The sequence below is a fragment of the Gymnogyps californianus genome, chromosome 6, assembly GCF_018139145.2.
Source record: "Gymnogyps californianus isolate 813 chromosome 6, ASM1813914v2, whole genome shotgun sequence".
Lineage (NCBI taxonomy): Eukaryota > Metazoa > Chordata > Aves > Accipitriformes > Cathartidae > Gymnogyps > Gymnogyps californianus.
Genome location: NC_059476.1, coordinates 3,901,957 through 3,928,157, shown reverse-complemented (window position 1 = coordinate 3,928,157; position 26,201 = coordinate 3,901,957). Strand labels below are relative to the sequence as shown.

Here is a 26,201-nt window from a genome sequence, read left to right as displayed (position 1 = left end):
CTATATGTTTCTTCTGTTAAATACACTTACGTCAAAAGTTCGAAATAATTACATGGCTTACGATGGGGATGTATATTGCATATACTGCTTTTATTTATATTTGTCCAATATATGATAGTTCAGTCTAAAATCACTGAATAATACATCTTTGTTCAGTGGGCGTCTGGGGAAATTTTTCACTTTCTTTGTTGTCATTGTTAGTTTTCTGTTCCTCCGTGGTTGAAACAGGTGACAAGTGATTGATCACTTCCTGCAGAATATCCTTACTTTCACTAGGAGGAAGATTGCTAAAATAATACTGAGGTACCAGCTCCACGAATCTGGTGAGGAAATAAGACAAAACATTATTATTTTTTTAATAGAATTTTGAAATGTTTGAATAGCTATTTCCAGGCTTGTACTGATGCATACAGCTACAAAGTTGGTATTTCAACTCAAACCCAAAACTCTCTGCAAGATGTAGCAGTAGTTTGTGCTTTCAGTAGACTTGCACTTAATGTACTCAGTCTACACTTCAGGTGATTTTTCGTTCAGTTCTCAATGCTGCAGATTGCATTAAATAGTAATTTTTCTGGGTTTGAACATATTTTTGGTTCAATAAAATTATGACAAAGGCTTTCTTATAAACATTGGAAATAGAAAAGATAGGACAGTGAAATGTATTACTCAGTGTAAAGAGACTTTTGCAGAAGGAAGACTGTATTCTTTTCTTGAATCCATAAACAGTTGATATGGGATGATTTAGCTGGCTGGGTACATAAAACATGTCGAGAAAAAGATTTGCAGGAAAATAGCTTTTCAGGGAACAAAGAAATTTCCAGCTAGATTAATCTGCGAGTACACTGCAGTGTTAACTCTTGATTTTTTTTTTCTGTATATTTCACTTTGTAAGAAACTTTTGCAACTTGTAAGGTGTTTTTCAATGGATGAATTGATTACAGTTACAGTGGCAGACACTGAGACTTACTTCAGTACCTGAACAGATCAGCACACGTTAGGAAATACAAAAGGCTGACTTAAATGATGTTTTGTTTTGCATGAAAAGAATAGTAAGGGCATGAGATCACAGTTCTTTCCTTTTTTAATAGCTCTGAGCTCTAATGCAGTGAGTGTTCTGAATGAAAATGAAGACATCAAGCAAAGGTACACGCAGTGACAGAACAGTAGTGGCAACAAAGAAACAAAATTTATCCCACATATATTCACTAGTGAACATAAAAAGTGTGAAAAGCAACAATTTCTTCACCCTTCCAGTGACGCCTACTCCTCTTGCTTGACTAGGTATGAAAATTGTTGTTTTCTCTTATGCCTACTTTACTGATTTTTTTTTTTTTTTTTTTTTTAACCGCACATCCATACCTAGAAGGAATCAGTTATGCTTGGAATGTTTTCTCAACAGAACTGGAAGATAGCTATTTTTATGACAGAGATAAAGGAAAAGGAGAAGATGACCGGAGTTGACTTCTCCAAGCATTGCTCTCAATGTACACACACATCCTTACCCTGTTTGTGACTTAAGTTATGTTTTTGTGGTAGAGGTATGAGTGAAGAAACAGTTTCATCATTGTTAACTTACAGATCGGGTGATATCTCGGAGACGACTCTGATGGAGTTGTCTTCTGATATACTGAACTCGTGGAATAAAACCCACTCAGGAATCCTTCTGGTGTTATAATATGATGAGAAAGGATGAAGCTGGGCCACTTGTCTGTGTGTTAACATTAAGTAGTTACCTGAGCCATCTACGTCACGAGCAATCTAAAAAAAAATACAAAGTTATCCATTACTTAATTGAATGTACAAGATACATAGATCAGTGTTTGCCTATTGTATTAAAACCAGGAATTAAACTTGTATTCAGATGCTTTCAACTGGAGAGCCTAAACCTCTTCCCAGATTTCTGTGGGAAAGCTAGGGACTGGATACTATGAAATGAGGCTTAGAGTTAAAGAAAATGTTGATCTGTATATTTGGAAGGAAACGGTCTGCAACAAATGAGGGCAGGCTTATACAGTAAGTGTCTGAACTTGGCTTTGAAGGATCTGTGTGTAAACATGTATTCTTAAAGAATTATAAGACTTTAAAATACAATGGCAGGGCACTTGAAGTAATGTAGTTTGGAGGGCTCATTCTTGTATTTAGGTGGAGCATAGTGATGTGAAGGAAAGCATGTTTTCAAGTGGGAATAAATTAATCTTTCTTGTTCATGTTTACAATTACAATTAGACTACCTCATTTGGTTGAGATGAAGAAAGCTGTATATTATGTGTACCTAAACATATTGAACAAGTCAGTTCTCTTGTTTCCAGGGTATTTTCACAAAAACATCTTCAAAAAGGAAATAATGTCTGAGAGAATATTACAAGTTAAAGAGTTTTTTGAGGTGAAAGAGTTCTTTGAGTGAAAGGCATATTGACAGTTTTCCTCTTGCAGTGAAGTGTATGGACTTTGTGCTGTGATAGCTGAACCCCAGAGAGAAGATTGGAATTGGCAGAAGTGTTTGATACACTGTGGAAAAAATGGCTTTTATCCTTTCTGATGATTGAGAGATTTTACTACCTAACTTAAGTTCTCTGAAAGCATTCTGTGTAAATTAACAATGCAGTAAGATGAAACCACAATATTTTTCCTTACGTGCATAAAGTAACCAGATAAGAGAGATTTCTTAATGCTTAGTATATTTTCTTTTGATCCAAAGTCCGGTTCTGAAATGGGAAGTTCAATACGCTTCATAATCTCTACTAGTTCGGCTCTGATAATTTCTGCCATCCTCAGTGCAGAACAGCTTAGGAAATAATCACGACACCATTTCTCATTACTGTAGTCTGTGGAGGAAAAAATAGTATTTTGGCTTAAAGCAAAGTCTTACTGATAGGTCCTATCCAGAGATACTGCTCTGTAAAATGCTCTTTGGCTGGTGCAATAGATTAAAAACATTTTGGAGCGAGTAGCTGTGTCAGAACTGTCCAAAATTCTGATAACAAGAGCCATATGGACAGCTTAGGCTCATTGATGTTGCGTGTAAAGTGAGTGGGCAATACTTGATATCCTTACTTAGTTTTATAGAATTTTAGCTATATCTTTCTAAATAAAAATATTCAAAATCCCTTATTTGGTCTGTAAAAAGTAATAGCTTCAAATAGAATGAGTAGCAACTCTATTTTCAGCCTTTCTGGATTCAGGCCAGGATATGGAACTGAATTCACATCTGTTGTGCTGGTGATGATCCTGCATGCTGGTAAAGGACAGGTTCTTTTGGACCTCTCTTCAGCATTCAGCATGACTGAACGTGAAACAATGCTACTGTCCCGTCCTAAGTTTTTACTTAGTATATGCAAATTTATGACTCCACTGTCCAAGTACTGGACTCGGGGTAAACGAACCTGAGCAAGATATTTGAGCACAGGAAAATGCTGTGAAGAGCTTCTGTCTGCTGTGCAGTCCCCTGGCTTTTATTTGGTTTCCTGTAAATGTGAACTTTACTACTTTCAATTTTTTCCCTTAAACTTTCCTTTTAGTTGACAGCTATCAGAAAAACACCAGCATTGTTAGGCTGCTGAGGGAATCAAGTCCCTCCTCAACTGTGTTTATGTAGTTTCACATCTTAAACCTGGATTATGTGCTCTTACAGGAGGAACCATCATTCTGGTTTTGTACAATGTCACTTCAAATGACAATTGTAATAGTGCTCACGTATCCTTGTTGGATGAGGTACGCTGTCGTAGGTCATTTTCAATTAGTTAATAAACTAAAACTAATATTCATTTGCGATGGCTACTATGTTAGGTTTCTCCCTGCAAATTAGCAATTCTAGAAGGAATCATTCAAAAAGGGTTTATGAACTAAATGCTAATAATGACTGTTCAGGTTTTTCGTTTGGTTGTTCCAAATTGGTTACAGTGTGCTTCATTTTGTCTGGTATGGGTACACTTACATTGGCTTGCGGAGTTTGCACTGGCTTCCTTGAAGGCGTTGAAGACATTGATAAGAGTAAAGTGATCTCCTGCAGGGTGTGAGAATTTTCGCCAGCAAGTAAGAGCAATCTCTTCTGTTCCCAGAGGTGCGTGTAAGAAGCAATTAGGAGCTTAGAAAAAAATCAGGCCAGTGGTTATTAAGACACGTAGGTGCATGCACAAATAGTAACTCCACTGATATTGGTTTTTTCCTTTCTCAGTTCCCTTTAATCTTCAGCCTTGGATTGCTGCTGAAGAACTGAATCTATTGCATTCACTAAGGCTTTATTTATGTGGAAGTTCTTTCAATCTCTTGTTTAGTTAATTTGTGCTGAAAACACAAAAGAAGGTGAGCAGCTTTCTCCTAGACTGATGCCAAAAATGCTTCCTAATGGCATGATCCAATTTACCCAGAATCCAAGCATACGGTTTCTTTAATATAGAAAGAAACTAAATTTATGGATGTAATGCCTTAGCTTGCTCCTATATGTTGAAATTTGTGCCTTCCAGTGCATTTTACTTCTGTTGTGGTACCGTGCTACATAATTGTGTCTTTTGAGATGGTTGAGCTTTCTAAAATCTAAAGTGTGCCTATGCTCAATCGTTTACATTTGTTGTATGTACTTAAAAATTTTATCACAAGTTTAGGCCCATTATTAAAAATCAAGCCAGCTCGGGCATAAAACCAAGTTGTTCTATAAGGAGAACAACTAATGCAGCTTGGTGCATTAGTTGCACCAAGCAACTGTGGGTTCATGTCCTTGCTGCCTAAGACTCCTCACTATGTAACACTGAGACCTGAAGGAATGTAAGTCTAGCCCTGTCCTGCATTATCTGGTGGGATCCTGAGAAGTCATCGTCATCATTTGCCGTTTGAACTTCTGGAGTCACCCTCCTCTCAGTTATCCTAAAATCTTTGATTTTGTACGTCTTTGATGTATTAAGATTTCAATAGCAGCTTTCGCAGAATGAGTAAGTTTTAAATATCTGGGGTTTATGTGTTGGTTTGAAAGCTCTGTCACATCAAATGAAAGAAGTTCTGTAGTTAACAACCTTCTAATATAAATGTTCTTGCTCCAGACTTCACGTGTCCAGTCTTTGGGGCCAGCTGGTTTGTCTCTCAGTGCCATGTAGGAGCAGAGCGATCCATCAGGACAGAATGTATGGTTACTTAAGGTTATGTTAGTTTTATAAAATGTTTGAAGTGGAGAAACAAGATCACAAAGTAATTCTTTGTAGGTCAACAGTTCAATATTGTTTATAATTAGAACTTCCCCTAATTTGCTGCTCCAGTCTGTAACAAATGTACATGAATATGAGGTAGGAAAGTTCATTTTGAAGGGATGTTCTGTGTATGCTTTCTGACAAAAGGTTGGAAGCTAATGGGGCAGCTGAAGCATGGAGATGGAGTGCTCCTTATGAATTCATTACTTGTATTGCATTGCATGCTTAAAGTCAAGACGTAAACAGCCAAAGAGATTAATTTACTTGAAATAAGCAGGATGTGAATAACAAAAGTTTGCCTTTGGGTTGCCCTTGTGAACAGACTTTGAAAGAGTCTGCGTGGATTTGGCAGGTGGCACAAGCTGTGCAGTAAGACATTATTTACGAGTACCTGTTACCATGGCCGCAATGGTGAGCATTTCATCAACACACTCAAATTCACACGAAGCCAGAATTGACTTTGACAGTTGTGGATCCAGGGGAAATTCTGACATAATAATTCCAAATTCGGAAAGGTTTCCATCGTTATCCAGGGCTGCTAGATAATCGAGATCTTCCAAAGCCTGCATCAGGCTTTCGGGAGCTAATAAAAAGGAAAGATAATTCAAATTCTTGAGAATGGCAACATAGAAATGAATGTCTGGATTCTCATTATAATATTTCAGTTGTATATTTCCTGTGTGAAAATAATAGATAGCTTCCATCATTTGACAATGAGTAGGAAGAAAAAGTAATAGATGAACGGAAGGCTGAGAACATTCTGGAGGAAGAAAATAAGGGGTAACAATTATAGGGCTGCAAATAACTTTGCTGATCTTTTCTGTGTCAGAGCAGTTTTTCCCAAAAGTCCAGACACAGTGCTGAATGGCGTATTGCACCCAGACTGTGTCAAAAACTCCTTCCACTATTGGCAGTCTTCAGGTATTTTTTTGTGTGCGTGTTCGTTCTTTTTAAAGAGGGGTGGTCACATTTAAGGGGTGCTGAGAGATACACAGCAGCTCTAGGAAAGAGGATTATAACCAAAAGACAAGCATTTATGGAAGTTGCAGCTGTCTTGTCATTCTTGCAAGTATTTGGAGTTCTCTTGATTGCCTTTTTTTTTATTATTTTTTTACATAGTTTCTCATGATGTCAGATAAAAAAATGGGAACTTAGTAAAAGAAAATGTCTCCCTAGCAATTGGCTGTACTTTCTCACTGCACAAAATTATATGTTCAATTTTCCCTCATTGTAGGTTATAACTTCCTTACAACCTCCATAGGTAGAAGTGAGAACAGTGAGGCAGAAAAAATAATGAGTGAATATAGGAAAATAATTAGGGAGGCTGAGAGACTAATTTGGGAAAAAAGTAGGAAATAAGTGAATTTGGGCCACACAGTGAGTAGGGAGCATGAGTACGAGATGGATTGAACAGAGGCAGACATGAAGGATATCATGAGTTAGAGTTTAGCGTTTAAGATGGGGGGTCTGAACAGTGAAAGCAGAGGAGAACGAAGATGGAAGTGATGGGGTTTGTATCTTAGATGTTAGATAAAAGCAAGTAGAGGCCTGCCAGGAGTGTTCGGTGGGGAGGTTTGCTTCTGCATACGTTGAACACCGAGCTTTCAGGCTGAAGTGGTCCATGTGTGCTTTTTCTGAAGACTGCTGGAGTATCAACAATTAATTCAGTTAATTGTTCAATTCATTCAGTTTTGATCGATGGCATATTAAGCTTATTCTATGAGGAGTACCTCCACAAGCCATAGGTGTATCTTCCTCTTTCATGGATGAGGGTGAATGAAATCAACAACCCACAAGATCTGAAGATACAGAAAATGGCTTATACGCACAGACACAAATAGGCCTTTTTCATCAGTTATCATTACATCTCATCAGTTATTTCTCAATAGACCAAAAGATGGCATTTGCAGTCACTCTTCTGAACCTCTCAGCTGAGTGGGAGTAAATAACGAAGGAGTTTGACAAAGACTCTCCTTTCTCATTAAGTATTTTGCTGAATTTCTCCTTCACCTTTTTTTTTTTTCAGTATTTTTCTCTTGCTTTTCTGCATCCGAGGCAGTGAAAGACAGAATCAGCTTATGTATACCCTAGCCCTTTTACTACTATTGACTGCTTTTTCTTTTGATAGATGGTGCCAGAAGAATGTGAAGTGTTATTCTGACATTTTTTTCAGATTTTGAAAAAATTAGTCTGTTTTTCTCAGTGACACTTTGTTTGCTGAAAGAATGGTGTAATGAATTCAGACCCTCACAGTTGCAGCGATAAGAAAATGTGTCTGAAAGGACAGGATTAAGCAAATCAGTACTTAAAATGAGAACTTGAGCAGGTCTGTAGGAAATCTGCTGTTGATTAAGGTAGGTCCCTTTGGCAAAACAAGCATAGAAGAGCTTTATGTGCAACCATGATGGCTGCAGTTCTGGGGCTAGAGGGAGTGAACTGGAAAGCTGAGTAGAAGTCGTCAAGCCTATACTCTCCAAAAAGTAGTTGCTGGAGCATGAAAGACATTGGTGGAAATTTGGGAACTCTTGAAGTGTGAAGGCTCTTTCCTCCCAGCTCTTTTCAAAGGTGGATTTCTATTCCAGGTCTTATCGTAATGGTCGATATCTTTTATGAGTGCCAGTTCATTTAAATTCATAACTGCTCTCCTATCACTGCAGCAACTTTCTCCTTATTCCAGTTTAAGGAACTGCTTGATATTTTCTCTCTGTTTTATGGCTAACAAGTTAAATTCTAGTCCCATTGAAGTCGGTGGCAAAAATTCCACTACAGCAGGACTTGGCCTCATCCCCAGCCAAGCATACCCAGCGCTGGGAAACTAATGACTGCACTGGCAATTTTTCAGGCTTCTGTGGGCTGCTGTCAGTTTGCATATTAATGTCGAAAAAACCTCTAAATAAAAAAACAAAACACAACCACAGCTACCCACACAGGCAGGGTATGTATTTGTTCTTGTCTCTTCATTAGTAGATGGCTAGAAATAATTTCTTGCTTGAGTTCATTATGCACAGGAACCTGTCTCTGGCAGGCTACTTCTGCATCAAGAAGATTAAAAGCAAGGCAAGCCTGTAAGGAGCTGGTGGGTCACATTTAGCCATAACACCGCACTTCAGGCGCCCTGCCTTCCCGCTAGAAAATCTTGAGTTCAGGTTTTTACTTTGTTGGCAGTGAACTGTTAGTTTATTGCCCTCATGCTGTAATTAACTAGTTATAATGAAGTAAAAAGTAAAATGGGAAGCAAGCAAGCACCTGTTGGTTTTAACCCTTTTCTGTTACTAATGTCTGAAGGGAAAAAATAGTTTATTAATTCCCCTTACATGAGCTTTTACAGAACTTCTCCAGCGTGTAAACCTGTTAGTGTTGTGACTTCACTTAATTTTAAAACACTTACTATTCGTTTTCAGAGAAAGTCTCTCAGGAGTCTGTAAATTCCTGTTAAAACTGTGGACCTGTTTCACTTCAGTATGAGAGTTCATATCTCTGCCTGTACAACATGAGGGGTTTCTGTCCAGAGAGAACATTTGTTATCAGGCGTATGAGGTTTCATGGGATAAAAGATGAGCCCTTGCAAAAGCTAAAGCATCTGAGAAGAAAATACTTAGGAAGTTTAAAGAAATGAAAAGTAACAGCTGATGAAGAGTAAGAGTCAGTGACAGGAAAGAGGTATCAGTGATTGAAAATACAGGGAGAGTAAAATGGTCATTCAGACGTATAGTAATTACTAGGAAATCATGGAAGGCTAATTTCTAGAAATCAACAAAGTAGTTTGTGCTAGAACTTCCAAAATATATGGTTATATGGCAGCCAATTTCAGTCCCTTGATAGCATCAGTAATTTGCATTTTTATGCCCTAGAGATAGTTGCCTTGAGATTTATAAGCACAAATTACTTCCCTATTTTGCTATGAGTGTTAGGAGAAAAAAAAAAAAAAAGAAAAAGAAGACTCCTGGAGTTTTATTGTGCTAGAAAGAACAAGATAGGAAAGGTAGATTAGAGCAGGTGAAGGAACAGTAAAAAAAAAAAAATTAGAATAGGGCTTTCAAATATGGGTCTGCATTTTGAGGCACAAACTCAATCAATAAAAAGCCATTGTAAGAACAGCAAATGCTCATTTGAGACTTCTTTATGGTATGATTCCTATTTAAATAAAAACTATGATAAACCAAAAGTAGTATAAATGTTTAGCTATGGAAAGCTCTTCTTTAAAGAACAGAAAACTGCATTGTCTTATAATGATTTCCAGCAAGCGTCATTATTTGTAGGGCTGCTTGCCAACGCCAGCTACTGCTGCCATCGAGGCAAACCGCAAGGCTTTGTGACTCGACTGCTGCTTTCACGGGAGCAAAGTTAAAAAGAAGCTCTCAAGATGTGTCCTGTGCTTTCAAGAAGAAACTGTAACATCCCTGGAAGTTTAAAAGGTATTTCCTTATCTGATATTTTCTTTCCCTTGCCTGTGTTCTTTGGCTACTTAAGACTGGGTTGCTCTGGACTTGTTTCAGGAAATCTGACCAGTTTTATATAAATACAGATCCTACTCTTGATCATACTTAGGCTTAGTAAAGCAAATACCTAACTAAATGTTATTATTAGCACTGAAATCGTTTATCTGAGAGTTTCAAGCTGACTTAAAATGATATTCTTCGTTTCACAGTTTTTTGTAACTTTGGCATGAACAGGGTAAGTTATGTTTCTAAAGGTAGCTGTGCCTTTAATCTTTTCAGTATCACATTCTACGTGACTGAAATTGAAGTGCTTAAGGTGTGATAAAATACATACAAAAGTATTATTCTTGTTGCATAAGGAAGCAGGTGACTTAACGATTTGCCCAAAGTTCTGCAATAAGTGGATATTAGAGATCGGAATGAAACATAGATTTCATTATTTTTAATAGGTGATTTAACTGCTATATCGTGCTTATCTAGAGGATCTACAGGTCCTGTGTTCTGGTCTCATACTCTGTGAAAATGTTGAGTTTTCTTGATAGATCTTTTCTTTCCACGGAAATAACCGTTATAAAGTTAGAGCTGACATGAATGTCAGGTGAAGGGATGTTGTCTTTAAAGAGCTGATTCACTGCCTGGCAAATCACAAGTTTTTCCAGCTTCTGTTAAGCTTAACAGCATGAAGAACCGCCAGAGTAATTACTGCAGGGAGAATAGTTCTGAGGAATGGTGTTTTCTGTTACTGTTTTTTAACATTGCTCCTTGGATAGCAAACGGAAGATATGGAGAAATCTAGTGCCAAGTTTTCTTCAAATTACGCAAAGATTTTTCGTCTGCAAGGACAAGCTTCTGTGTGCAGGTTTCATCTTGATTCTCTTTTTTCCCCCCATAACTTCTAAGGTAGGATTTATTATGAGTCTGTCATGCTCTGAAGCCACCAATTCTATAACTATTATTTTGAAGTTATAGGTGATCATTAAAAATTACTTTTCCAAACTCATACTTTGCAGTCTTTCCATTCCCCCTTAAGCTGCTTCTTCATTCCTCCAAGCTGGCTGGTAATGGTCCCTACTGTGCTTTTCTGCGAGCAAGGACAGCCAGGACAGAGGCTGACCTGCATTTTCCTAACATAAATATACCAAGTAATATCCGCACACCAGGGATAACACTGACTGTTCAGTGAAGTCGGTTTTCTATATGCTTTGTGTCATCCTCAAAGTACATACGTGACCGTGCAACATGTATATCCACAGAGTATAATTTGAAGAATATTATATAATGGCATAAAAAATATTTTTAATCACTTTGGGTTTTTTTGTTACTCTCTAGTAAATGACGTGAGAGAAGTCCAGCTTTAACAGTACTGGGCTACCCCTTCTCATTTTTGGGGTGCCCTTTGTAATACCAGCTCCCTGTTCTAAGCAATTGGTTACCTTCAGTGTGGTGTGTGCTCAGTTATTGGGCTATACATACTGCCCTGACTCCCGTTCCTGATGCCTCTTATCCCATGGATATTGGGACTGCTGCTAAGGGTCAGGTTGTCCAGTCCGTACTTTGCTTCCTGCGTGCATTTGCTCTCTGGTCCTTGCCTCCTCCAGCTCCTTTTATGCTTTTCCACTGCTTTGTGCAGTACAGACTATGAAGTATGTGGCCACGTCCATGCTATCAGAAAGCTTTTCATTAAGAGATATATAATACTATTTAATCGATGAAATTCAGAAATTAAAACATCAAAGAATCAACAAGTGAACTTAATATAATAAATCTGCCATGAAGGGATCTCTGTCGAGCAGACCTTACATGGCGCATTGAGTTTCTGTCTTTGACAGTCTGTTTCTAATGAAAAAATACGCAAACAAATTTTGTTTCTGAAACAATTTGAAATTATATGCATTTGTACAACTCTTGTTATTATGGATATTCTAGAAATGTATTCTCAGTGGGGTTATAATAGCATAGTTCTCAAATGTCATGGTATCCATGACCATCAACAAATATTTTAATCTGAAAATTGATTACAGTAATTCTGCATGAATGCAGAATCTGCAAACTGCTTTCACCTTGATTTCTTACGGAAATTTTACATGGCTTCATCTTTATACTGTTTTGCATAGTTTAAATAAGGATTTTCCAGTGATTTACAAAAATACATAATGTTGCTGCAATCTATGGGAAAGGAGATCTTTTGTCCCATTATATAACACAGTAAAGATGTAGCTGATTAACTGATAAAAATGTAAACACGTCACTATTATAATGGCACAGGAATTCAAATAACGCACTTCAGAACTGCAGTGCCAAATGCATTTTCATGTGGCTCATGAATTCTAAAAAGGGTAAGAAGTCTGCTGCATTTGCTTATCTCGATTATAGCGTGAATTAAATGCAGCAGCTGTAAGCCTGACATGTTTGTTGCTTTCATAATGCAGTAATGAGTCAGAGTTAATCCAGGCTTTTATTTTTCCTCAAAGAGCAGCAGAAGGAAAACTTGTGCACATTGTTTTTGAGCAGAAATAAAATGTTTTACTGATGTAATTTTTGTTTCTTTACTTATCTGCTATATGTTCTCTACTTCATGTACAGGGAACGGACCGTGAAGTACTTCTCTTTGAATTGTTGCTATGAATTTCAGTGTACTTTTCATTTGTTTGTTCACCAGTTCATGTCCATACGTTACTCTGTCATCTCCGTGAAGACGTTATTTTGTTTAGGAGGAATTCACCTGGGGTTAAAAAACCCCAAAGCCTCCATCTGTTTCAATTGCAAAGAAAACTTGAGAATGTTAGCTGAACAGAAACTGTGCGTAGGAAAGCCTGTGGCATGTGTAGCACATGGGAGATGCTGCAATGTGTTTACTTCCTTTACTCAAAGGGAAATCAAGTCCAAGGAGGTGAAGAGACATGGAATAGTCAAGCCCAGGACAAACTGTGCTGGGGGGAGATAGAAAGGCTATTTGTGTTTGCAGTATCTATATGCTCTGAACAGCACTTGATTTGGCCAGATCAAATGAGAGCATATAGAAATACTGCCACGTCTTTTTGCTTGCTTGTTTGTGGGGGGTTTTTTTGGTCCGGTTGATCTTGTGCCGTGTTTCGTTGAGGGTGGGCAAACTGGCTTTGTATACATCGGTAGTAGATGTAAATAAGAACTGTTATGCCCAGGAGTTTTCTTAGGGTCAGAAAAGCCACGCTGCTTGTTTTGTGAGCTTTGTTGCTCATCTTTTTCACTTAGGTCTGTTTACCATCTCAGAGACCCCTCCTCCTCTTCCTCAGCCTTTTTCATCACTTCAGGTTACAGAAGGCTTATGCAACTAAACTGACTGCAGCAAAGATAATGAAGCCTTTTTGGGAAGCTAAAATCTCTTGCTCAGGAGAGGACACTTTCCATCTCTGGTAGCTCTTCTCTTTGCCTCCTCTGCAACACTCTCCTGTGGCACATAATCCGGAAAGGTGTAACATCTATTTGACCTTACGACTAGCAATGAAAAAGCTTCAGGGCTACCCTTTCACTGGGTACCAGAGGTATTTGGAGCTGGGCGGCAAGGACTCGGTGGTGTGACTGTAGGGTCAGTCTCTGCTTCTGCTGGAGGATGTCGTGCTGCTTTAGCCGCTGGAGACCTGTGTGGCATTGAGTGTGCGCGGCAGGTTGGGGCTGTGTCAGCACAGAATGAGAAAACTTGGCCTTTCACAGGCTAAGATCATTGACCCGAAGCTCTCGGGAGGGCCCAAAAGAAGGTTTTATGTGCTTGAAAGCTTGACATGTGTTTTGAGTTCTGTAAGTTGGTCTAATACAATAACTAACTCCCCTTACAAGTTTGCTTACTTCAGTATTCCTGTTTCTTTCAGACAAATGTATTTCACACCAGGTACTTCAAACTGCCTGTATTCTGATAGTGTGAGCTTTCTAGTCATCTCTGGAGAATTGTGGTAGGGATATAACTTAAGTGTTAGTAGGGAAGAGGTTCATTGCCTGCTCAGAAGTGGGAAGAAGAAAGCCCCAAGGCAAAGCAAGCCAATGTGTGATCTGTCCTAGGATAAAGGAAGAGTTGTACTAGACAATTAAAGCAATTTTTCAAATGTTTAATTGTGTGGGGCCTTAAGTCGGGAAGGAGACCAGGAAATTGTGCAGACTTTCTCATCTCTTTTCAGTGGACCCCCTACAGTGTTTGTGGGATTTTTTTCTTTGTTCAGTTTGCCTAACATTCCTCACACTGTTTCAGTAATTCCTCAAACTTTTCAATACCTTAACCTCGCACTTTTGTTCTAGTTAGCAAAATCTTTTTCGTATTTGATGCCCATCCAAGTAAAGCTGATGCATTCACCAAATGTCTTTACAATTTTGTACACATCAGCAAGATGTTTTCTTCAGCTGCGTTATCTCAAAAATACAAACAAAACTCAGAATTCCTACATCTGTGAAATTCTTAAATGCCTCTAGCATTTCATTCGCTCTGAATACCAACTGTCTCCGTTGTGCCTTTAAATCCAAAAATACTGAATGCTTTTCCTAATGTAACTTTACTAATTCATTCTACAGTTCGAGAACAACTTTTTTCATGTCCAGTAAAAGCACTAATACGTTTTAGAATATTTATTTATTTTTTTTTTTAGTAAAATACTTTCTAAGTTTGAGTGAAAGCCGACTGTATTCCATAACCATTTTCCATGAAGGTTTCCTAGATTCAACACAGGAGGTGACACTCACAAGGCCAAAATACCCAATTCTCATCAGTCTTGAATTAGTTACCACTCAGACTGGCAATGTTTTTTCACATTTCTTTTAGGCATGTTTCTGCTAAACAGGCAGACAACGGAAAAGTAGAATAAATTCTACTTAAAAATTCCACTTACAATCTATCACAACATCCAACAGTGGGAATTAAACTCTTTATTACTGATTAATTACAGTGCACAACTCGTAGAAGGCAAGTGATCATTCTAATTTCGTGTATGTGCATGAGGAAAGGGAGGATAATATAAGAATTCTTCCTATTTGCCCTGGAAAATTATCATAAATGAAGCTAGCAACAGGTCACATGATCCCCAAACCAGTGAAATCAGTGCTATTTCCCTCCCTTTAATTGGCTTCAAATCAACAGCAGAATTTGCAGTGGTACTTGGGTTTTGTGGTAGGTCAGAACAGAGGAGAATATCCTTCTATAGAAAAAGCCCTAGAATACAAAGTCAGAAAAATAAAAAAAAAAAAAAAAGCAACCATTTTCTTCACACTCTTACCTCAAAATTCAGAGTATTCCCTGTCTAGTATTGAAAGTTTATTTGGGTTTATTTTATAAGTAATATTGTCCGTAAGTAACAGTTTATTGTAAATTTGAGGTGGGAGATGCTGGAGGATAAGAAGAAAGCTGATTTCCTCCAAATATATCTCCTAGGTAACAACAGTAGTTTATTTGGTTGTAAACTTTTGATTAAAGGAATATATTTTGTTAGATATCTGTACGATGCCTTGTACAATGGGACACAAATTTTGTTTGTGGGTTCCAGGAAAATAATATGAAACCTAGATGAGAAGATATTTGGAATAATGATTTTTTTTTTTATTTTTTTATTTTCTTCATTCCCATTCCATTCAGATACTTCATGGTCTTTTTCAGAGCAAACAGTTCATACGCGGTACCATTTTTCTAAGTGCAACTATTGCATTGTGAACTGTTCTAGCAGGTAAGTGGTAAAAGCAGTGGCAATATTATTACAAATACTTCGATAAAAAACAGTACTGTGAATAACAGGACAAAATTAATCTTTAAATAACTGCAAAAATAATAATAAAAATATGGAAAATTGGTGCATCATCATTACCTGGCCTGCTTATGAAGTCACAGTGTCTGAAGCCTGCTATATCCATCCTCTTCAGGAAGAGAACCATGCTAGTTAGATTTGATTCCTGTATTTTGGCTGGTAGATGTGGTTGCATTTCTTTGTATGTAAATTCTTCAGGATACAAGCAGAAGAGTTTTCCTGGAAGAGATTTCAGGAAAATTACCTTTTTGTTTGTTTGTTGTTTGGTTTTTTTTGCATTGTCACATTGATTCTATTAATAATTTGAGCTAATGGATTTAAATTTTGAGCTAATAATTCTACCTGATGAAGACATGCCCAGAATTTGTTTATGCATCTCTGCTTGACTTTTGCTGATAGGCTGCGTTATAACAGAGTCTGCTCTGATTCTAGGATTGTACACCTTTAAATGAAAGAGATATTAAGCGTCAGATAAGGAAGTGAAGACTACAAAAATATTAATGGTCTGTATTGAATTTTTGTCTAGGTCATTTTACAGAAAGTGTAGTAACAGTTTCATTTCTTTTTATACTACGTATTTCACCAGCTTGGAAATGAGAGCAGTCAGCACTTTGATAAATTGACAGACACGTTTTGCAATAACTCCGTAAGTATACTCTAAGATAAATGTCTTTTTCTGAAGAAATGTACCTTACTAAAGTGCAAAATGTATCTCTATGGTATCATCAAGAAAAGCATCAAAAAAGATTATTTATTTCTTCCAATGACAGAATCCCAACATTGCCTGATAACATTTTGTTCCTTAACTCCGGATTTTTGTCTTAGTACTGAAATCTGTCAGTTCAGTACAGGAGACAAGGACTGTAACAAAGGTGTACAATGCCCCGTTTTATTTTTTTCTTAATTGTACTTTATTTTCATTAAACTGAGGAGCCGATTCACTCACTGTTCTAACCACCAGATGATGTCCCTGAGCTTCTGTAGTATATGGCAAGACATACAACATCTGGATAGGGCAACTTTCTAGTCATGTCATCTGAATCGACTTTGTCTACTTTAAGCAGGGTCTTAATAAAAAAGATAAAATGTGCTTCAGTGGAGGGGACAAATTTCTTTTCCTCTGGGTAAATTTATTATATATCCCAACTGCAAGACTTATGCGGGATTTTTTTCTGCACAAAACTTTGCCTGTTCCCTCTATGTTCAACTGGCTTTTGGTCATATGGGTTGAATGTGAATTTGAACTGCTGAGGAATGAATATTAGAGGACTAAACTTTAGCTGTTAGGACAAAACAGTTGAATTAAGGGGTCAAAGTGGCGTAACTGATAGAGGTGATTTGATGGCCATCAGGACTGTGTTGAAACCGATTTGTTCCCATTGCTTCATATTTCTGACTCACAGAAGTCTGGAAGCACTGAATTTTGCTTTGGGCTTCAGATTACCGCGGAAGTGAGATTCATTTCCGTCATCCAAGACAACTGTAGTTTCACAAATAAGTTGAGTTATGAGTGGCCTAATGGAAAACTGCTTTTAGGCTTTTGTTCGTTTACACAAAAGTATGACTAATTTTTTTTTCCTTGACTTGAGGCTGAGTTAGTTATAACCCCCATACGAGAACCTTTAAAAACGACAGTGTTGGACAGTTTTTTTGCAATGAAAATTAAAGGTAGTGGTAGTTCCCAAGCTTTTGCCTGAACTACTTTCAAGGCTAATCAGGATTAATGATCCCTGATCCAAAATTTTAGGAACACTTCGATTCTGGTGATTCCATTCTGGATTATATAAAGAAACTGTATTATATTGTTTCTTTTGCCTATTGCTGGAATACTTATTGACTAGCAAAACACGTAGGACAGTTACAAAGCCTGTAGTAGTGCAGCTTTCCAATTCATGTAATGACTTGTTCCTACAGAGTCACTCATTCTTTAGGACATCAGTTTTCTATAAATGAAATGAGATACGTGTTTGCGGCTGCACTAGTCCTTCCCAGGATGGGGTGGAAACCAAGAACTGAGGACATACTTAGAATGAACTGTAAAAGGTCGAAGATGAATTTGATAAATTGCAGCATTTTGAGATACTTGGATGAAAGCACGTATCTGGAAGGAGCACAAGCAGCTTTAAAAAGGAGTGGTTCCCTGTGTGAGCATCCCTTGGCGTTCTATCATCTGTGGCACTACACCGATTACTAAATTGTTAAACAAGGGATGAGGTTAATCTACTAAACCAGGTAATCTGCCAATAGGTAGCCAAGAACTGATTGTATTTCGCTCTCTCTATAAGATACTGAAGAGTTAATTATGACTGATAGGCCAAAACTAAGGTGAGATATAGTTTGCAGATGAAATGTCATTGGTTTGGTGCCCAAATGAGTGGCAGTTTCAGCTGGGAGTGTTAATCTGAATTTAGAAGCTTGAAAATTTTGTTTTCTGACTGAATTTAGGAAGTAATTGTGTTTTCTTGCTTGGTTTTTGCATGAGCTGTCCATGAAAGTTGTTTAAATTTTGTTAATTTGAATGTTAAAAATAATATAGAATCTGACTTACAAAAGAACAGAAAAATATTTGATCCTTTAGAAACCATTTGCATCAATCTATTAGCTGCACATTTCCCTTTCCCCCACCCTGAAAAAAACCTTATGCATAGTTCATTTTTGGCATACTGATTCTGGTTAACTTTACTAACCTTTCTTCTTTCAACGCCGACATCAATGACAAAGGTTACTTTTTTAATCCAAATCAAAGATTCTCCAAAGCTTGTAGTGAGTAGCACTTTTCTTCTGTATTTTTTGCAGCATTTCTGTTTGTCTTGATTTGGTTTGGGAATTAGGTCTTGTTTTGTGGGGTATAAAGGAACTGGGATGAGTTCTCCAAGGTCAGGATTTAAATTAGGCTGTTCCTGTCTGATCATTTGGTAAGCTTTTTCAATTTCCTGTAATCAGGAGAAAGATGATTTTTTTTTTTCCCCCCTCTCATGGGTATGAAAACCAAATATCAATATTTAATTTTAAAGCAACTTTTTAATTCTAAAATTAATTTTAACCATGTATCAAACTATAACAACATTTAAATCTTACATGATTAATAATTAAAGGAAAAAAAGGGGGAACAGAACTACGTATGAGAATTTACTGACTGCATCTGCTAGCTATAGACCAGGGAAAAGCTGGGTTGTTTTTTGAAATGTCTTTTTCTCTTCTGCAATTTTCAAAATAGTCTTCTCTGGCTTTAATCACATCCAAACCAACCTCCAAGGGAAGACAGATGTGCAAAAATATAGTATAGGAATAGCAAGGCTGAGAAATTATGAAACAGTCACTAAACTTTATGTATATAGGACATGTAGGATGCATCCACATCAGTCATTTAGTGCCAAAGAGTCTGGTGCAAATTTGTCATGTGTGTATGGCATGTGTGTCATGTCATGGCTCTCTACGTGTGCACGGTGCACCCCGGGGCTGGCAACGGGGTGACCTGCGCTGCTGGCGAAGGTGTGATGTGCACGGGTGCTCCTGGAGTCAGAGCAGGTCACAGTAAATCACTGCTCCAACCCTCTCCAGTCCCTACTGTCCCCATCACTGGAAGAGCTAAAATGGCAGAGCCCCTGTTTCGGTCACTGTGGAAACTACTGTTATGTTCTTAGTCCAATTACAGTACCTAAAAAGATCAAAGTATGCAGAAACCTCCCTACTTTAATTAAATTATTATGTTTAAGAAGATATAAGTATTGTAAAGGTTTTTATTGGTTTCCCCCCCAACGATTAATTAACTCTATGAAGACTTAATAAAGTCAATAAAATGTCCCTAAGCTGTGTTAATGGAACATCACCTTTAAAGCAGGCCACAAATTCAGAGGTCAAATATAAATTTTAAAAAGTTTGTTGTTGTTGTTTTAGTCTTTTTTAAAATATAAAATAATTTGTGTTGTGAATGATTTTTTTTAAAGGTATACGAAAATCATTCATAGACTTGTTCAGTTTGAAAGAGATTTTTTTTTTCAAAAGCATTTTTGTTAGCGAACTTTTTTCAAAATTGAAAAAACAGATTGAGTTTCTATTTGAGAGTGCCACTACATTCATAGTAGTTACAGGTTGAAAGTATTCCATAAAAATTCTTACAAAGATATGACAGTGGCATCTAATAGCAAGGCTGGCACCAAGACAACACATAAATCTTAGTGTTCTTAGTTTATTCACATTTTTGTTCAGTTTAAAAGACAGTTGAGTGCTAGGGAAGAGTGAGCCATTAGCAATATGAGAATTTAAATCACAGTTAAGCAAGAATGCATGGGATGTGAACTGTGCAGTAACAGTTCATAACGAGTGTTTTGCTCATCGTGAGAGAGAGAACTGAGTAATCTCTTCTCGGCAAGAAAGAAATTATTATTTTAGTATTGTGTGGGACTTGCCCATCAAATGTTTTTTAGCAGAAGTAAAACTTTCTTCCCAGTCCTTTGAAATGGAAAGACTATGTGTTTTCTCTGTAACATTACTTATTGTAAATATGGGAACTGATACAGAGAATTCATTAATTCATCATTTGTAGAATTTGTGTTTATAAAGTTTACAACTGCTTATTAGCATTACTAAAAGTGTTACATGTCCATCCCTTTTTACAGTGAAAAGCAATACTACCTGGGTAGTTTATGGTAATTTATCTTTGCTTGTAAAAAGTCATTATCTCCTGGAGCTAAGGTGAATTTGTTGTTCTAAAGCAGATTTAACGATACAAAGTGGAAGGTTGAAGATCACTATGAGGAGATAAATAATAATAATAATTTATAAGAATTTCAAGTCTTAAAATGTTTATTTGATGGACAGATTGCTTTGACAGCTATAAAGTACTGTGAAATTTTTTTGAGAAGGACCTGATCGTGCAGTCCTGGCAGCAGTGAATTTAGGTGTCACTGCTGTCTTCAGGGATTCAGAGATGCCACTCTTTAGAATAGCCAAGCCCATCCAGATCCCTGGATTATCTGTAGCACCTCCGGAATGACATTTGCCTCCCGCTGTTGTGTACGCAAATGGTGGGGAAGTTTGCAGCCGTAAAGGAGAATGCAAATGGAAAACCTTGTAGGCAGGTTTAAGGTAAAAACGTTCACGTGAAGTAGGACATTTATGCCAACTGGACATGTGTCCGTTCCTGCAGAACAGGGATAACACGAAGTGTGGTATACCCAAGGCCAGAACAGGTTGCAATGTATTCGCTCCCTGCATCTATGGCCCTTGTCCCTGTATGCCGCCTTTGCTACTTTTTGCATCACGCAGAAGGATGATGGCCTTTCTTTTAAGGCTACAGACAATCTGATAGTTCCTTGTATTAGTTTATGCTATACATATATATAATACAGTGTTATGTATACCGTAAGTTCTTTGTAGGAAAAACCTGAAACGGTGAAAACTGTTGGCAGTGCCTGGTACTGGCAACACGATATTTATAGGTCCTATAAAAACACAGATGTAAATTGTTTCTTGATTAAAATCAGAATAGAATCGGTTAATAACTTACTTGTTCACATGCCAGAAAGATCACAATGTCACCCTTCTCTTTTGTATGGTGTATCTCAAAGAGCAGTCTTAGGGCAGACAGAAAGTGGTCTTTCTGAATGCTGCAAGAGTATACAACCTCTGCGTGGTGTTTGTTTTCCACTCTTATGAAGGGGATGCTGCCATAATAATTCTGTAGTTTGCTGGACATCTGAGGTGCAGTGAGTATTACCAGCCTCAGTTCTGGTCTTGATATCAAGACGTCTTTAAGAAGGCCAAGTAACGCATCTGTTGCAACAGTTCTTTCATGCACATCATCCAGGATGATAACGCCATAATAGTTCAGAAGAGGCGTGGACATCATTTCCCTTTGTAGCATATCATCTGTACAGTATCTGCAACATACAAACAGAAAGCTCTAGAAAGTTTCTTGGAATATACAGATCTGATTGTAAGAAATTAATTCAGGGTCTTGGGGACAGCTTGGTTCTTTCTGTTCTAACAAGAAAGATTTGATAAGAACAGAGAGTCTATTTTGTAGATGGTATCACAGTCTCGACTACATGTTTAAATCCTTTTTTAAGTAGCTAGAAACTCAATGTAATTCAATGACGCTAAGTGGCACTATGGGTGAAAGGATGCTCTAGGCAAAGGAAGAAATACTTCTGCCTTAAAATCATAACTTATATTGCCTTTCATCTTCTAAACTATCTAAGCATATTGCATGCCATAACTAACTCTTGAGCTAGGAACTAAGATTTTTAGATGAGGAAAGGAAGGTGTACCCGCACGCTTGAGGCAGTGCCAGAACCAAGATGAGAGATTAATTCATACTGTAAGGCCCTCCTGACTTTTATCCCTATTATTTCTGCTACTGAAAGTTTTTTGAAAGGATATTCTTTTTTGCTGTGTTGCTCCGCAGGACTTTGAATTCTTGAACTGGGTTTCGATGTGTGAGAGGATAGGATTCATCTCCCTTTCACGTCAGGAGCAGCTGCAGGAAGATGTGTTGCAGGGTGAGGTTTACGGAGTTCTCCGTGAAAGAGAAAGGACATGCAAAAGGAAGAGCAGTTGAACTTGATTTTCAGAAGTGGTGAGTATCCTCTTCTCCACTGGAAATCAGTGGCTGGGAAAAAGGCTTACGATCTAGATTTTATAGTTTGTGCCTACCATATTCAGGAACCAGAGAAAATAACTCTCCTAACTTTCAGAGAGGCTCAAATTCTGAATCCCTGTGTTGCTGCTGTCACCTGCCTATATTTAATACATTAAGTTCATTTCTTGTCTCTTAAAAATCCTCCTAAATGTTTTTTTCTCTTGTTACTGAATATACGCTTTTCTAGCCATGATTGTTGATTGCTTTTAAATTCCAGCTTTACTTTGTGATAGTTTATCCCATGTTCTCCTATGGTAATGAACACTCCTATACCGGAAAACAGAGAAAGAAAAAGTAGAATGATACAGAGGTTACTGAGGTGCTAAATGAAGTTTTGCACAGACGGTAACCTTGCCCACTTAAATCTCTACTGCAGTTTAGCACAGACGACCTCCTTCAAGCCTTTTACAGCTTATTGATTAATCACAAAATCTCCAGTATCTGCATTTTAAAATATTATATGCAACTTTATAAAGCAGTGTTGGTTTTTTTTGTTTTCATACTGTATGCAAAAATCTTTTGCAACTATAGCAATGTTCCCCCACGGTTGTTAGGTTATCTGTCCTGACCGTGTTAGCGGAGTGGTGCAATGAAGAGTTAAGGACTGGAGTGCTGTCAGCTGCAAACTTTTGCACTTGCAAAGAGCTGTAAGCTACATATTAGTTTGAAGGCATTAAAAACCAAACACACAAACCTCAGGATAGTTTCTGTTGTACAGCAGCTTTCAAAGGGGACGAAATACCCCACTTCATGGCCAACGTTGACATCCATTTCATCAGCTACACGCAGTGCCAGCCACACCGCGGTCTGCTTGTGGACCTGGGTGCATACGACTACGCCGTGTTGATAGTGGACAGAAAGGCAATACTCAGCACACCACTGAGGAATCTGTAAGTAAGAAAGAAAACAGATGTATTTGGTATTTAACACGTTTAGCAGAGACTATAATGCAAAAGAAGCAGACAGTGGGGAAGAACTAAATCAACCTGAGCACCCGCTGCTTACCGTCTGCCTGACTACTGACAGATGAGCTGCATCTAACACAGAAATTAATCTGCCTTGATAAATGTCAAGACCTGGAATCTGTTAAGTAGTCGAGGTGGAGCTAGAAGGTTTACCTGGGATTTTCTCAACTGGACTCGGATTAGTTTGAATATGTTGCAGAAGGGACAGAATTGGCCTCTGGGGAGCAGGTAACACTGGCAGGATCATTCTTAAGCATCTGCTGATTGATCCAACAGTGTTAGTGCAGTTGTTGCCAGGGGCTTCTCAGCTGGCTCAGCGGTAAACCTGCCCGTGCTGTATCACATTCAGGTGCTTGACATGAGAAACATGTCCCAGGAAGAAAAGGATTTCAAACTGACGAATGCCACAGTAAATATATGTAACTTCAGATTGATTACTCTGTAAACAAAGATAACTGAAACTAAACTGCTCCAGAAACTTACGCAGTAGCTGTCTAATTTATATATTTAGAGTAGAAAATCAACGCTAGAAAATATTAATGTGTTATTGTCATGAGAAAGTGAAATTACATTACAAATATTATTTTAGTGAAAGTATTAGGTTTCAAATCCCTTACTTAACATATGTAAACTAGGTGCATCAGCCACGTATCATTTATTTCTGTATAGTTATTTATGTCTCTAAAAATGTTTGAAAAACAGCCAACAATGTGTTACATCTTATTAAACTTGTTTAAAGACAATTTAAAAAGCTAACATTTCTTAGCAAGTAGTTTATTATTGTACAGAGTTCGTTTTGTATAAATTACAGTCAATAACAAGGGATAAAGACTTTGCATTCCAAAAAATATTCCGGGCACCAGGTGGGTGTGTATCCTTTTTATAGGAACATAGGAATTTTCAATGAGAAGTATGATGCCTCTAGTTCAATGTGTGATCTCTAGCAGTGTCCAGCATCAAAGTCTCTGGCAGATATGAGATGACCTGCAACAGTCACTATCCTACAGCTTTACCTGCAGGAAAGTTTTCTCCTGATCCCAGGCATAAACAATAATGTTTTGGCTTATAACGCTTGAAAATTCTTCTCTGCTTAATGTGGTAACAGACTCAGGTTGTTATATATTATTACAACAGAATTTGATAGTCCTAGTGGATATTTGTGTGTTTAAAGTCGACTGAGATCTTGGCTTCAGTGATGTCTTTTAACATGAGTTCTGTGAAGTAATTGCGTATTCTTGGAAAAAGCATTTGCTTTTGGCTGAAGGGAGGGAAAGACCATTACTTCTCCCTGAGAAACAGCCCTACTGATTTCAATCCTTCATTCCCTGGGAACTTTTTTCACCTTCTCTTATGACCTGCCTGCAAATCCACTGTATTTCTTTCCTGATATAGCACTAATCAGAACCAAAACACACTTTCCAAGTAAAAATATGCATTGAATCCAACATAAGCATTGCAGAGTTTACCATTTCCACTGGGCGTTCAATGTGACGATGGACAAAAAGAGGATAAAATGACAAGTTTAGTCATTATTAAGGAGAAGGCAATAAAATTCTCCAAATGAACAAAATAGTGGCCAGCCAAATGTAGAAGGAATGATTTATTGATAAAATACTAATGCAATCTGGAATAAGTCCTAAAGTATTTTACACTTAGCCTTGGCCTCTCTGAAGACAGTAGAAATACACCTGTAATTTCAGTAGGGAAGGATTTTAGCTGATGCATTCTGTAATACATTTTAAAGTATATAGTTGATAGGTTTTCAAGTTGAGATGTGATGCTGAGATGTACAAACAAAGCAATAATTTACAGTGCACGTACTGACAGATACAAGAAAATTTTATACAGAATTTTTCTAAGGTTATGTGTATATTTGGCTCTGAATTTTAAACTATAGTAGTTAATGCATGTGGTCTTCAGTGTTCAGAAAGGGCTTGATATTTTTAAATTTCTTATTTAGTACGTAAAAAGCTGCAGTTTGAGATTTTTGTTAGTTGTTTATGACACTGCGTCAGACAATCACAGTCTGAGAAGTGCTACTCTTCAGTGCTCAACTTACCCTGAAGCCTAAAAGACATCATCAACCAAGTAACAATGGCTTGTAATGGACAAACGTAAAGTAAGTGTCAATTGTTTGTGAATATTTGAAGAAAGTTATTTGAATGTATGCTCTTATATTTTAAATCTATATTTGACTGCATTAATCTTTTGTCACCTTCTGTATTTCACTTTCCCTCTCTGGCCTTAATACCTCAGATTACAATAGAAGTCTGCACATCTGTTTCTACACTGAGAACTGCTAAACTCAATACAACTATGTGTGCGTACACCGCAGCTGAACTCTTCAGAACTGGATGTTATTATATTGCAATACCATACAGTACTCAGCATAGCAACAGCCCACTACTAACAGAAACCAGATACTAGTATAATATAAATCTGGATGCTGATGTGCCTAATATAAATAAAGGGCAACAGCAGTGAATAGTAAACTCATTGCAAAAAGATTTTTCTGTTTTAAAAGTATGTAATATTAGCAAAATAGTAATAGTAACTCTGGAAAGTGTACAACATTAAATGTTCTAAAAATAATAAAAAAACCCCAGCCAAGTATGTTGTACTGACCTGGGAGCTCTTGCCAGTCTTAGCATCTCCTGACACAATCACAATTTGATTATGAAGCAAACTTTCCATAAAAGTATATTTCTCTTTCCATACTGGAAGTTCTTCTCTTTCTTTCATAAGTTTATAATAACGGGAAGAGTAAGGCAAGCCATCAAAAGGATTAAGCTCTAAATCTTCTCCGCATACTAGTATTTCCTCTTCATCGCCATCGCTGCAGTCAAGTAATTCTGAAAAGCAGTGGATCTCTGGAGAAAAGGTTAAAAACTCCATTTTTCTTACATATATTATTCCCAGCAAAAACACGTTAGTAATGGAAGGAGTCCTTTGTGTACTGACTGATCATTCAGGCCCCCTAAACCTGAGGAAATCCATTTCTGCTTGCTTCAGGATTAGTATTTCCCAGCTCTTCAGTTTCAAAGTTCAGTCTCAGGGTCCAGCTGCCGCCTTTGTGGTCTGTTTGTCATACTCCAGCTGGTTTAATAACCCGAATGAGCCTCAAGAAAATATATTTAAAAAGTCATCCAAACTCTTCAAAACAGCGGTGATTAAACTCAAAGATGTTAAACAGAAGCTGAGCGGCTTTTGCGCTTCAGTAA

General features: G+C 37.5%; 1 protein-coding gene across 1 annotated transcript; it reads right to left on the bottom strand.

Annotated features, from left to right (window-relative positions):
- Positions 1-130: 130 nt before the first annotated feature.
- DHX32 (DEAH-box helicase 32 (putative)) lies at positions 131-25,875 on the bottom strand. Its single transcript, XM_050899283.1, has 11 exons — positions 25,606-25,875; positions 22,710-22,903; positions 20,882-21,254; positions 18,060-18,305; positions 15,715-15,814; positions 15,433-15,591; positions 5,569-5,760; positions 3,935-4,084; positions 2,635-2,825; positions 1,577-1,758; positions 131-320 (listed from the first exon to the last, which is right to left on the bottom strand). The coding sequence occupies exons 1-11, from the start codon at positions 25,873-25,875 to the stop codon at positions 131-133; spliced, it is 2,247 nt and encodes a 748-aa protein (XP_050755240.1).
- Between the last annotated feature and the right edge of the window lie 326 nt (positions 25,876-26,201).